The sequence below is a fragment of the Bison bison genome, unplaced genomic scaffold, assembly GCF_000754665.1.
Source record: "Bison bison bison isolate TAMUID 2011002044 unplaced genomic scaffold, Bison_UMD1.0 scf7180017864285, whole genome shotgun sequence".
Lineage (NCBI taxonomy): Eukaryota > Metazoa > Chordata > Mammalia > Artiodactyla > Bovidae > Bison > Bison bison.
Window position 1 is genome coordinate 1,033,025 of NW_011494857.1, and position 13,096 is coordinate 1,046,120.

At 43.5% G+C, this 13,096-nt stretch overlaps 1 protein-coding gene across 1 annotated transcript in view; it reads right to left on the minus strand.

The window, feature by feature from the left end:
• LOC104995727 (orphan sodium- and chloride-dependent neurotransmitter transporter NTT5-like) overlaps positions 1-5,644 on the minus strand; it is a 13,130-nt gene extending 7,486 nt beyond the window's left edge. The window contains exons 1-6 of the mRNA XM_010849707.1: positions 5,422-5,644; positions 5,109-5,266; positions 4,875-5,001; positions 4,547-4,725; positions 3,025-3,135; positions 2,593-2,831 (exon numbers count right to left, since the gene is read on the minus strand). Of these exons, the coding sequence (XP_010848009.1) occupies positions 2,593-2,831; positions 3,025-3,135; positions 4,547-4,725; positions 4,875-5,001; positions 5,109-5,266; positions 5,422-5,644 (1,037 nt within the window). The remainder of the gene's footprint in view (positions 1-2,592; positions 2,832-3,024; positions 3,136-4,546; positions 4,726-4,874; positions 5,002-5,108; positions 5,267-5,421) is intronic.
• Positions 5,645-13,096: the final 7,452 nt, after the last annotated feature.

Below are 13,096 nucleotides of genomic sequence, written 5' to 3' on the forward strand. Positions count from 1 at the left end.
TCCCATGAAGTGATGGGACCGGATGCCATGATCTTCCTTTTCTGAATGTTGAGCTTTAAGCCAACTTTTTCACTCTCCACTTTCACTTTCATCAAGAGGCTTTTTAGTTCCTCTTCACTTTCTCCCATAAGGATGGTGTCATCTGCATATCTGAGGTTATCGATATTTCTCCCGGCAATCTTGATTCCAGCTTGTGTTTCTTCCAGTCCAGCATTTCTCATGATGAAAGACTAGAGATCTCTTCAAGAAAATTAGAGGTACCAAGGGAATATTTCATGCAAAGATGGGCTCAATAAAGGACAGAAATGGTATGGACCTAACAGAAGCAGAAGATATCAAGAAGAGGTGGCAAGAATACACAGAAGAACTGTACAAAAAAGATCTTCACGACCCAGATAATCACGATGGTGTGATCACTCGCCTAGAGCCAGACATCCTGGAATGTGAAGTCAAGTGGGCCTTAGAAAGCATCACTACAAACAAAGCTAGTGGAGGTGATGGAATTCCAGTTGAGCTATTTCAAATCCTGAAAGATGATGCTGTGAAAGTGCTGCACTCAATATGCCAGCAAATTTGGAAAACTCAGCAGTGGCCACAGGACTGGAAAAGGTCAGTTTTCATTCCGATCCCAAAGAAAGGCAATGCAAAAGAATGCTCAAACTACCGCACAGTTGCACTCATCTCACATGCTAGTAAAGTAATGCTCAAAATTCTCCAAGCCAGGCTTCAGCAATACGTGAACCGTGAACTTCCTGATGTTCAAGCTGGTTTTAGAAAAGGCAGAGGAACCAGAGATCAAATTGCCAACATCTGCTGGATCATGGATAAAGCAAGAGAGTTCCAGAAAAACATCTATTTCTGCTTTATTGACTATGCCAAAGCCTTTGACTGTGTGGATCACAATAAACTGTGTAAAATTCTGAAAGAGATGGGAATACCAGACCACCTGACCTGCCTCTTGAGAAATCTGTATGCAGGTCAGGAAGCAACAGTTAGAACTGGACATGGAACAACAGACTGGTTCCAGATAGGAAAAGGAGTACATCAAGGCTGTTTTCCATTAGCATGTAGAAAAACTTGTTTGTTTTTGTATGGGGACTTTTATTTTTGTGACTTTCCTAAATGCACTTATTTATTTTAGTTTTTTTTGGAAATTCTTTTAGGTTTTCTAAGTACATACTTATGCCATTTGTGAATAAAGACACTTTTAGTTCTTTCTATGCTCTATTCTTTTTATATTCCTTTTTTGCCTCCTTTCACTGCTAGGAACTTCACTATAATATTGAAGAGATGTGATGAAAAGAGATACCCTTGTCTTGTTTTTATATTAGAGGAAAATGTTCAATAATTAACCATTAAGAATGACATTGGACTTCCCTGGCAGTGGTTGAGTTTCCCCCTGTCAATGCAGGGGGCATGGGTTGGATCCCTGGCCTGGGAGGATTCTACACGCTGCAGGACAGCTGAGCCCACACGCCACGACTACTGAGCCTGTGCTCTAGAGTCCGAGAGTCTCCACTACTGAGCCTGGGCGCCCCAGAGCCTGAGCCCTGCAACAGGAGAAGCCACTGCAATGAGAAGCCCACCGCAGCTAGAGAGTAGCCCCTGCTCACTACAACTAAAGAAGGCTTGTGTGCAGCAAAGACGACCCAGTGCAGTCATAAATGAAATACAGTAAATACATTTTTTTTAAAAAGGATGACAGTAACTGTTTTTCTGTTGTTGATATCCTTAACACAATGGTTTTCAACAGAGGGTGATACCCCCATCTTTTTCCCAGGGACATTTAACAACATCTGGAGACAGTTTTGGTTGTTACAACTGAAGCAGGGGAGGGCACTGATATTTGGAATCTAGTGTTTGACGTATATCTCTTATTGTTTTGTTTTTGATGACTACGCTAGAGCTGTGCTGTCTACAGTGGCCACAATAACTGTACAGCAAAGTATGATCTTTATTTTATCCACTAAAAAATGCTGCTGCTGTACAAATATGGACTTTTGCATCCTTCAATATCTTAACTGGAAGAAAAATTCCACTCTGAGGCTTTAGAAAATCCCAGTGCCTGAATGCACTCCAGACCAAGTAAATGAGAATTTCTGCGGGGGTGGGAGCACACAGACGTACGTATTTTCTAAGTCTTCCCGAATGATTCCAATGTACTGCCTGGGCCACAACCACTGACTGTGGCTCAGAATGCTCTAACGTTCCTCTCTGTGAGCTGAAACAATTGATTCTGAAAACTTCTTTACATCATTTGCAGTTTATAGAAACCTTTGGACAGTCATGGAATCTACCTGGCCCAGGGGTTGAACCTGGGTCTCCTGCATGGCAGGCAGATTCTTTACTGTCCAAGCCATCAGGGAAGCCCAATCTTTGGACAGTCATATAGCTGAGACTCTTTTCTTATCTATAAAGTGATGGATATTAGACTATTCCCTTCTAGCTGTTTTTCTCTGAGAGTAATGTGATATTGTTCTTGCTGTTGTTGTTATTGGAGAGGTTTGAGTTTGAAGGTCCCTGAGGCTGGGGGACTGCTGAAGTAGAGGAAGGGGGACCTCTTTTTGGATCTGCAAAGCTGTGACTACTCACTGCTTGATACAGGCATGCCCGCTGGTGGTGGTCCAGAACCCCAGCACTATAAAGATGATGGACGTAGTCAGCAGTGAAGTCACCAAGTTGACCAGGATCACCAAAGAGGCCACCTGGGCATAGTTGTCACCTCCAGACTTGTAGGAGAATAAGATGATGGTGCCCATGCCCAGGCCCAGGGAATAGAGCACGTGGCCTCCTGCTTGACGCCACAGGTCCAGCGAGGCCCAGGCAGAGAACTGTCGATTGGGGTGGTGGGCGAGAGGAGTTTGGGAATGGGCTCAGAGTGCAGAACCACCAGTGGGCTGGCAGAGGGGGCAGGCTGGGGTGGAAACAGGAGGGACAAGAGATATGCAGGGGACAGAAGGAGAGAAGATGCAGAGGAAGGAAACTCAGAGAAGGAGGGTGAAGGTTTGGAGTGCCCAGCCTCACCTCTGTGGTCACCATACGTCTGAGGCTGGTGGTTGCACCTTCCAAGAAGAGACATCGGATGAGGAAGCAGAGGAGGATGATGTAGGGAAGGAATACTGAGAAAATCAGCGTCTGGTCAGAGAGGTCGGGACAGAAAGCCGAAGTCAGGAGACGTGGGCGGGAGGGGAGCATAGGACAGAGAGGCAAGTGTTATCAGGGGCCAGCAGGAGCGGAGACAGTGAGGTGAGCAGTGTTAATGTGGCCGGGATGTGACAAGAGGGAGTTACAGGAGGATTATTCTAAGGAGACAACAATGTGGTTTGGGGGAAAAAAAAAATCCACCAATCAGGTGGAGGCCCTGGGTAAAGATGGCTTTTAAATGGTGGTGCAGTTGTGGTTTAGTTGCTATGTCTTGTCCAACTCTTTTGTGACCCTATGGACTCTAATCCTCCAGGCTCTTCTGTCCATGGGATTTCCCAGGCAAGAATACTGGATTGGGTTGCCATTTCATTCTCCAGGGGATCTTCCTGACCCAGGGATGCATTGCAAGTAGATTCTTTACCACACCGGGGAAGCCCTGTGGTCCAGTTGGATACAATCAATTCACGGGCTTTGGTTATTCTGACCTATTTTTGAATTTAGGGATAAGAACTGCGAAGGGGAGAGGAACCAGTGAGGCTGAAGACTGGATGTAACACCTTCATAGCTGAAGGGGAAAAGAAGAAATGGAAAAGAGACTTTGTGAGAAGATGATATGCTTAATAGGAATTAAATTTTTTTTTTTTTGCTCAGAGATTGATAAGGGAAACTCACCTCCCTGCCACCGTGTGCTCTACTAAGCCTTTAGTAAAACCCACTTTTGTGTGACTGGCTTATTTTGAAGGCTGCAAAGACATGGTGAGCTGGGCTTCTAGGGATGCCTGGCATGAAAGTTGATTGCTTGCATAGATACAGGGGTCAGAAGGTACAGGTAATGTTAACCAAGATAATCTGACATTACTTTTCCACAGAAGGAGAATATCCAGGTGCCAAGGGGGTGGGTTGGAAATAAGGATTGGAATAAAGTAATCTAAATGAGAAACTTTGAAGTCAGTGCCAGTCGGCTCCTTTAGGGGTTAATGGGCACTGTCAAGACGCAGGAAGGTGGGGTAAGCCAGGCTCAGGGAGTGAGGCCATGGTCTGATCTACAAGGCTGTCTGCAGGTCCCCACATGCAGTGGCATGCAGATGAGAGATGGGGAAGAGGGAACTGGGTCAGTCTGAGGTGCTCTTCTGTGCCACGGATGGGAGATGAGCGGTTCTCCTTGAGAGGAGCAGTGACCACTGCTGAGGGCAAGTACACCGTCTTCCTTAGGACCCTGATGGAGTGGCTGTGTGGTCACCTCTGAGCTTACCCTCTGGGTGGGTGGGGGGTATGGGGTCATGAGGATTGGAAAAGAGAAGTCAGCAGGAAGGAGTTAGATGGTGTGGGGGCAGGGAGCCTGAGGATCTTTGGACCTGGCAAAGGTGAAGGGGTAGTGAGACCAGCAGTCAGAGTGGCTTACCTGCATTGAAATCTTTAGCCCTACCATCATGATTAAGAAGAGGAGGAACCAGACTGTGAAGATGCCCAGGGTGAGATTCAGGACGAGGGTCTCGACCTCTTCTTCAATGTGGTTTGAGGCGTTCAGAGTGGTGTGGTACCAGAAGTACTGGTGGGTTACAGTCTGAAGGCAAGAAAGGTCTGGGGGAAGCCAGTCCCTCAGGTACCACCTCACCTGGTGGCTGCCCCTGCATGCCACTGCCTCCCCTTCAGCTCTCACTCCCTGTCTCTTGCTGCTTGGTTCCCCTGCCTCCCTTGGCTCTGCTGGGCCTCCCCCTCCCTCTCCTCACCGGTGACATTGATGTTCCTCACCAGTGGGCACTTGTCCCACGGCAGGGGGTAACGAAAGGAGTTGCTTAGGTAGGAGAGGCTCCAGGTGATGATAATGCTGTTGTACAAGCTCACCAAGATGCACACCTGGGGGTGGACATGGTGGGTCTGAGGTGGGGTGGGATGGGTGGAGATAGGGAGCCTGGAGACCATAAGGGGTGGGCTGGGATGCCCCTGGCTGGACCCTCATTCACCAGTATGCTGGCGTAGCCTATGCCGCCCAGCCAGGGGACAAGCTGCTTCCAGACCCGGATGTTGTCCACGCGCAGACATTTCCCCATGATCATCTCCATGTACATGAGGGGAACCCCGAAAAAGAGGAGCATGAAGAAGTACACCAGGATAAAGCTGCCTGAAGAAGAGAACCAGGAGCTGTGCTCAGCCAGCCAGGAGTCCTGGCCCCCCTCCTCTTAATCTCCAGTTATCTCTTCCCCCAAATCCTCGGAGCCTAGGTGCCCAGCCCGAAAACTCCTTCTTTAAACTCAGGATCCAGGTCCCTGGCCTCACCTCCTCCATTCAGATGACACAGGTAAGGGAACCGCCATATGCTGCTTAGACCAATGGAGAAGGCAATCTGGATCAAGATGTTCGCAGCTCTTTTAGTCTGAGCAAAGTAGTTTTGGGTCTTGGTGGCCAGAATCTCCTTGGCTGTGAGCTTCCAGGACGGTGTTGAGGAAGTGTGGCGTTCTTTGGGGGATTCTTCCTCTGATATTTCTTCAAGGGACTCCATGACTTTCTTCTTACAGGCCCACTAACTCCTGAGGGAATCTTGGGGTCACCAAGCAGAGCAGACGTTAAGGAACATGTCTCAGGATACCAGACTGTAAAACCCCATGACAGAAAAGGTTTTAGAGGGCTTTCCTGGTGGCTCAGTGGTAAAGAACCTGCCTGCCAATGCAGAAGACACAGGTTCGATTCCTGGTCAGGGAAGGTCCCACATGTCTCTGAGAAACTAAGCCCATGCGCCACAACTATTGAGCCTGTGCTCTACAGCCCGGGAGACACAGCTACTGAGCCCACTCGCTGCAACTCGAAGCCCGTGTGCCCTAGAGCCCTTGCTCCACAACAAGACAAGCCACTGCAGTGAGAAGTTCGAGCACTGCAATGAAGAGTAGCCCCTGCTCTCTGAAACTAGCAAGAAGCCCTAGCAGCCAGGAAGACCCAGCACAGCCAAACATAAATAAATTAACTTTTTAAAAAAGGGTTTAGACCAATGAAGGCCAGAGTTTCAATCTTGGCCCTTCTCATGAGTTACTGACTTTGAGAAGATAATTTCATTTCTCTGACACTCAGTTTTTTTCTCATCTTATAAGCAACAGATCGATTTCAAAATATTTAATAACTGTTACAGCAAGTGGGAAGTGGAATTAAATCTTTAAAGTGCTGAAAGAAAATAACTTTGAATTTGGAATTCCATTTCTAGAAAACATATTCTTCAAGAATGAAGATGAAGTAAATACATTTTCAGACTAACAAAACCATGGAGTTTTGTTGCCAGAAGCCTGGCACTACTAAAAATAATACAGACATTTCTTCTGGAAGAAGAAAATTTACCTCAGAAGAAAGGTCAGACATGCAGAAAAGAATTGAGAATAATTGAAATGAAAATACGTGGATAAAATTGAAACTGAAAAAAAATAGGAATGTAGAGAATTAAATATATAACAACAAAGATTAGGAGGGTGGTAAATGGGAATTTAATTACTGTAAGTACTTTTCATTGTCTAGTAAGAGGATAAAAGTACAAATAATATAATTTGATAATATATATATATATATTTAATATGTGGGGGAATCATTAAAACAATAGTTTAAATGAATAATTCCTAAGCTATCAGAGAAAAAAAATGGACTAATGAAAAAAATCAATGTACAAAGAATTTAAGAAAGAAGAGAAAAAGAAATACAGAATAGATAAGACAAGTACAAAACACCTAATCAGATGGTAGATTTAAACCTAAATCTGTCTCTAACACCAAACACAAAAATAAACTCAAAATGAATTCAAGAAGACCAGGTACTATAAAACTCCCAGAGGAAAACATCAGCAGGACACTCTCTGACATGTCGAAGCAAGATCTTTCTTGATCCACCTCCTAGAGTACTGAAAACAAAAATAAAAATAAACTTAAAAGTTTCTACACAGCAAAAGAAACCACGAGCAAAATGAAAAGACAAGCCACAACATGGGAGAAAATATTTGAAATGAAGAGAACCACAAGGAATTAATCTCCAAGATATACTAACAGCTCATGCAGCTTAATTAAAAACAAACAAAAAAATACTTCACAAGCAGCCCAAAAATGAGGACAGGGATTTCCTTGGTGGTTCAGTGGTTAAGACTCTGCACTTCCACTGCAGAGGGTGGAGGTTCTATCCCTGGTTGGAGCACTGGTCGTGGTGCAGCCAAAAAAAATGGGTTGGAAGATCTAAATGGACATTTCTCCAAAGAAGACATACAGTTGGCCAAAAAGCACATGAAAAGATGCTCACATCATTAATTATTGGGCTTCCCTGGTGGCTCAGACAGTAAAGAATCTGCCTGCAATGCAGGAGACCTGGATTCGATCCCTGGGTTGGGAAGATCTGCTGAAAGAGGGTATGGCAACCCACTCCAGTATTCTTGCCTGGAGAATCCCCACAGACAAGGAACTTGGCAGGCTACAGTCCATGGGGTCGCAATGAGTCGGACTGAGTGACTAAGCACTCAGAGAAATGTAAATTAAAACTACAATGAGGTATCACCTCAAACTGGTCAGAGTAGCCATCATCAAAAAATTCTACAAACAATAAATTGCTAAATGCTGGAGAGGGTGTGGAGAAAAGGGAATCCTCCTACTCTGTTGGTGGGACTGTAAATTGGTACAGCCACTATGGAGAACAGTACTGCTGCTGCTGCTGCTGCTGCTAAGTCGCTTCAGTCGTGTCCGACTCTGTGCGACCCCATAGACGGCAGCCCATCAGGCTGCCCCGTCCCCGGGATTCTCCAGGCAAGAACACTGGAGTGGGTTGCTATTTCCTTCTCCAATGCATGAAAGTGAAAAGTGAAAGCAAAGTCGCTCTGTCATGTCAGACTCTTCGACACCCCATGGACTGCAGCCTACCAGGCTCCTCCGTCCATGGGATTCTCCAGGCAAGAGTACTGGAGTGGGGTGCCATTGCCTTCTCCATGGAGAACAGTACAGAGGTTCCTTAAAAAACTAAAAATAGAGCTACCATATGATCCAGCAATCCCATTCCTGGGCATATATCCTGAGAAAATCATAACTTGAAAAGATACATGTCCTATAACTTTTAAATAAATTGCTTCTTAATTAGCAATATTCCTCCATAGCAAACTTCTGACCTGGTGATTTTACTGATGAATTGTACTAAATATTAAAGAAATAAATACTACTAATCTTGAATAAAAATCTTCCAGAATAGAAAAAGTAGTGAGACCAGCCTCACCTTAATACCAAAACCTGGCAAGGAATTATGAAAAGAGAGAAAATCACATTCCTATGTCTTTCCCAAACAAAATAGTAGCAAATCAGATACATCAACACATAAGAACAACATAACATCACAACTGAGTTGAGCTTATTCCAGTAATGCAGGGAAGTTTATAAATTTAAAAAAAAATCAATCAAGATAACACAATAAAGGATACAAGTCATAAGATCATCTCAATATTTGTGTAAATTTTTGATAAAATGCAAAAACTATTCATTAAAAAAGAACTCTTAGGAAAGTAGGACTAAAAATGAAGATCCTTGAATCCTCCTTCCAAAGCAGGGGACGTGGGTTCTATCCTTGGTCAGGGAACTAAGATCCCACATGTCTCGGAGCAACTAAGCCCATGCACCACAACTAAAATTGAACATTCTTAATTTCATAGAGATTATTTACAGAAAAGCTTACAGCAAATATCAAACTTAGTGATAAAATTTTGAAAGCCTTCCCTTGGAGGTCAGTAATAAGACAAGGTGCCCACACCACCCCTTCTAGTCAAACTGAATTTAAAATTTGGGTAGGTTAATAGCATCCATGGCCCCAAATCTTCAAATTTTCCTTTATCTACTCCCTTCACAATGTTCTGAAGATCCTCTCACTAAGACAGGCTGTAACCTACTTTGCTATCACTTGACTCTAGGCTGGTGTGCTAATTCAGAGACTAGGCTGCAAAAAGCTTTGTTGCTTGCTCTCTTACTATCTCTTACTATCTCTTTTGCTATCACCATGAGGACCCATCTAGACTAATCTGCTGAAACAGAGACATATAAACCAGAGCTGAACCACTCCAGAGGTCCCAGCTCAAGCTAGCTTAGATCAGTCAGAAGCCCCACACGTATTTGCTGACCCCAGCCTAACGACTCATGAGACACAGTAATAAGTTCCTGTTGTTTTAAGTCACTGAATTCTGAAGTGATGTATTAAACAGCATTTTGATGGCAATAGATAATTGATATGAGGTCCTAGAAAGTAGAATAAGATTTTTTAGAGTATAAAGTTTGGAAAGAGAAGGAAAAGTGTCATTATTTATGTGAAAAATAAAAAAGAATCCATAAGTACATAATTGGATTAATAAGTGAGTAATAACAAGGTTGCTGAATACAGAGTTAATGGAATACTAATAGCATTTCTAATACCAACAATAAATAGGTAATGAAAAAATTAAAGGTAGTGATTATAATAACATGAGGATATTTCAAGTGTTTAGGAACCAATCTAACAAAAGATAAGACCTTTATACCAAAACCTACAAATGATTACTGAGAGAAGTAAAAGTTTTGAGTAACTGGAGAGGTATTCCATGTCAACTCAGAAGATCATGGAAATGACAGAATTAAGTAATTATGATGGGTAAAATGTATATTCATATTGAAAAAACAAAAATTGACTATTATCTCACAACATAACAAAAATTAATCCAGGAAGCTTCTAAAGAAATTAATATGGGAGAATATCTTCATGATGTGGAGGTTAAGAAAGATTCCTTAAACAGAACTTAGAAAGGGCTAACCATAAGGAAAACAATAGGTAAGGTGAGTTTATTAGAATTTAGTATATCTGTTCATAAACAGACATGGTTAAAACGAAGACTGAAGATCCCGTGTGCCTTAAATAAGACCCAGTGCAGCCAAATAAATAAATAAATGTTTTTAAAACTAAAATTATTAAAATTTAAAACTACAATTATTAATATATATATGTCTACTTCTTACAAATGAGATACGATTATAGAACATATATACTGGATAATACCATTAAATGTAACACGAAAGTGAAAGTGTTGGTCAATCAGTCTGTGTTCGACTCTTTGGGACCCCATGGACTGTAGACCACCAGGCTCCCCTGTTCATGGACTTCTCCAAGCAAGAATACTGGAGTGGGTTGCCATTCCCTTCTCCAGGGGATCTTCCCCACCCAAGGATCAAACCCACCCCAAGGGTCTCCTGCATTGCAGGCAGATTCTTTACCACTGAGTCACCTGGGAAGCCCCAAAAGTCACAGTATATAAATATACATTAATATATACTCTGTGAACATATATGTTATTTCTTACAGACTGGAGATTTATTGGATATATATAATATACATTTCCATTATATCATGAGTATATAATGAGTATTTTCCTAGGTAATAAGGCATTCTTTTAAAATGTGATTTTTAACGGCTACGTAATATTCTGGAGTCATTATATAAACCTGACCAAATCTACAGTCTGCTTAAATCTTCCTGAGTATGCTTCACAGCCGGTTTAGTTTAGCACCTGAACAGCCCACTGCTTCCCGCTCGACTCCCAGCCCCCACCCTACCTCCAACAGCAGCCACCCCTTGTCACCCTTTCAAGGCTTCTCACCTGCAGTTTGCTCTTTGATTCAGACGGGAGAGTACCAGGAGTCTAGAGTCAGTGAAGGCCGCGCCTATCACATCCCAACCCTACCGGCCTCAGCCCCATCACCTGCTGTAGGGAGTCGTTGTCTCCAGGTCGGGGCCATCCGAGGCCTGGTTGAGGAGAGATAAAGCGGGAAGAGAGGGGAGGCGAGCGGGGGAGCAGAGAGGGGGCCGGATGGGCCACCAGACTTCTGCTCTAACCGCTGGCGTTTTGCTATCCTGCTTGGGGGCCGACCCTTCCCTCCCAGGGTCAGGGCATCCTGGACCCCTAAATTCCTGGGAAGAAAGGGAGATGAGAAGCTAAGTTCCGAGGTCTGCGTCCAGAGGCGGAGCGATGCAGGAAGCGGGAACAGACGCCTGGCTCCCAGAGAGGTCAGGAACTGGGACCACCCCCAACCTTTACCCGCCACTGACACGCGCATCTGGACAAGACCGGTCGCTTCTGCGGGCGCTTGGGGGAGGGGAGGGGCGGCCTGGGCACGCGACGAGGGTATGAAGGCCGGTGCAAACCATTGCAACTGGGGTCAGAGGAGATTTTAATATCTCGCTGTAGCCGAAAGGTGAGTTAGGCAATTTACCTAGAAGATGCGCTCGCATCTGCGGTGCCTGCCTTCTTCAGACCCCTATCCCAGCCCCTGTGGACTCACTCTTCTAGGCTTCGGACCCACAGTCCGTAGACCGCTGCAGGCGTCTTGGACTTATCTCTCTGAAGGAAGCCGCATTCCCCACGGTTCCCAGAGGTTTGAAACCTGAGGATCTGCGCGCTTAGGTGTGATGCATAGTTCAGTTCTTCCCACTCCTTTCACCCCATCATCCCTGCCTTCTTGGAGCATCTTCTCTCCAAGTTTATTCTTTGAGGAGGATCCCTTGCTGTGATTAGAGTGAGATCATCTGTTGCTAGGCAGATAGTAGTTTGGTGGTATTGCATCTCCGGATTTTAAAAGGTGAATTCATTACTAAAGATGAAGCATAAAAGGAACTTAATAGTCCTCCTAAGAAATCAGAATAACACCCAAACAAGCTAGAAACAGTATAATAAAATAAAGGTGAAATTAATGCAACAGAAAGTGAAAAAAGTAAAAAAAAAAAAAAATCTAAATAATCCAAATGCTGCTTGTGAGCCTGATTTTAAAAAAGTAAAAATAAAAGTATACATTAAGAATGAGAAAAGCAACATCGTCACCAAAATTAGAATTTTAAGGGAATCCTATATGAAATTCTAGATCAACAAATCTAAAACCCTAGAGGACACTGACATCATTTAGCAAGTTTAAATTGTTAAAAAATGATCCAAGAATTTGGGGGTAGGAGGAATCAATAGAAATGATTTAGAAGATGAGTAAAGGTCTACCATTGATACAGGCACTGGGACCAGATGGGTTCAGTGCTGAGTTTTGTTTAACCTTTAAAAAAACAGATAACCTGTCTGTTATCATATAACTGTTATCATATAACTCAAAGTATGATCCATGAAGAAAAAGGCAGAGGAACCAGAGATCAAACTGCCAACATTCGTTGGATCATACAGAAAGCAAGAGGATTCCAGAAAAACATCTACTTTTGCTTCACTGACTACACAAAAGCCTTTGACTTATGTGAATCACAATAAACTGGAAAATTCTTAAAGAGATGGGAATACCAGCCCACTTTACCTGTCTCCTGAGATTTGAGATGGGAATACCAGACCACTTTACCTGTCTCCTGAGAAACTTGTATGCCAGTCAAGAAGCAACAGTTAAAACCTTACAGGGAAAAACAAACTGGTTCAAAATTGGGAAAGGAGTATGTCAAGGCTGTATATTGTCATCCTGTTTATTTAATTTATATGCAAAGTAAATCATTTGAAATGCTAGGTTGGATGAACCACAACCTGGAATCAAGATTGCCGGGAGAAATATCAACAACCTTAGATATGCAGATGATGCCACTCTAAGGGCAGAAAGTGAAGAGGAACTAAAGAGCCTCTTGATGCGGGTGAAAGAGGAGAGCAAAAAAGCTGGCTTAAAATTCAACATTCAAAAAACTAAGATTATGGCATCTGGTCACATCACTTCCTGGCAAATAGAAGAGGAAAAAGTGGAGGCAGTGACAGATTATATTTTCTTGGGTTTCAAAATCACTGTGGACGGTGACTGCAGCCATGAAATCACAAGGTGCAATTAACAAGGTGCAAGCATTTGTGTATTACCTCGGAGTCAACATTATCTTCATTCAGCTCAGTTCAGTTCAGTTGCTCAGTCATGTCCAACTCTTTTCGACCCCATGAATCGCAGCATGCCAGGCCTCCCTGTCCATCACCAAC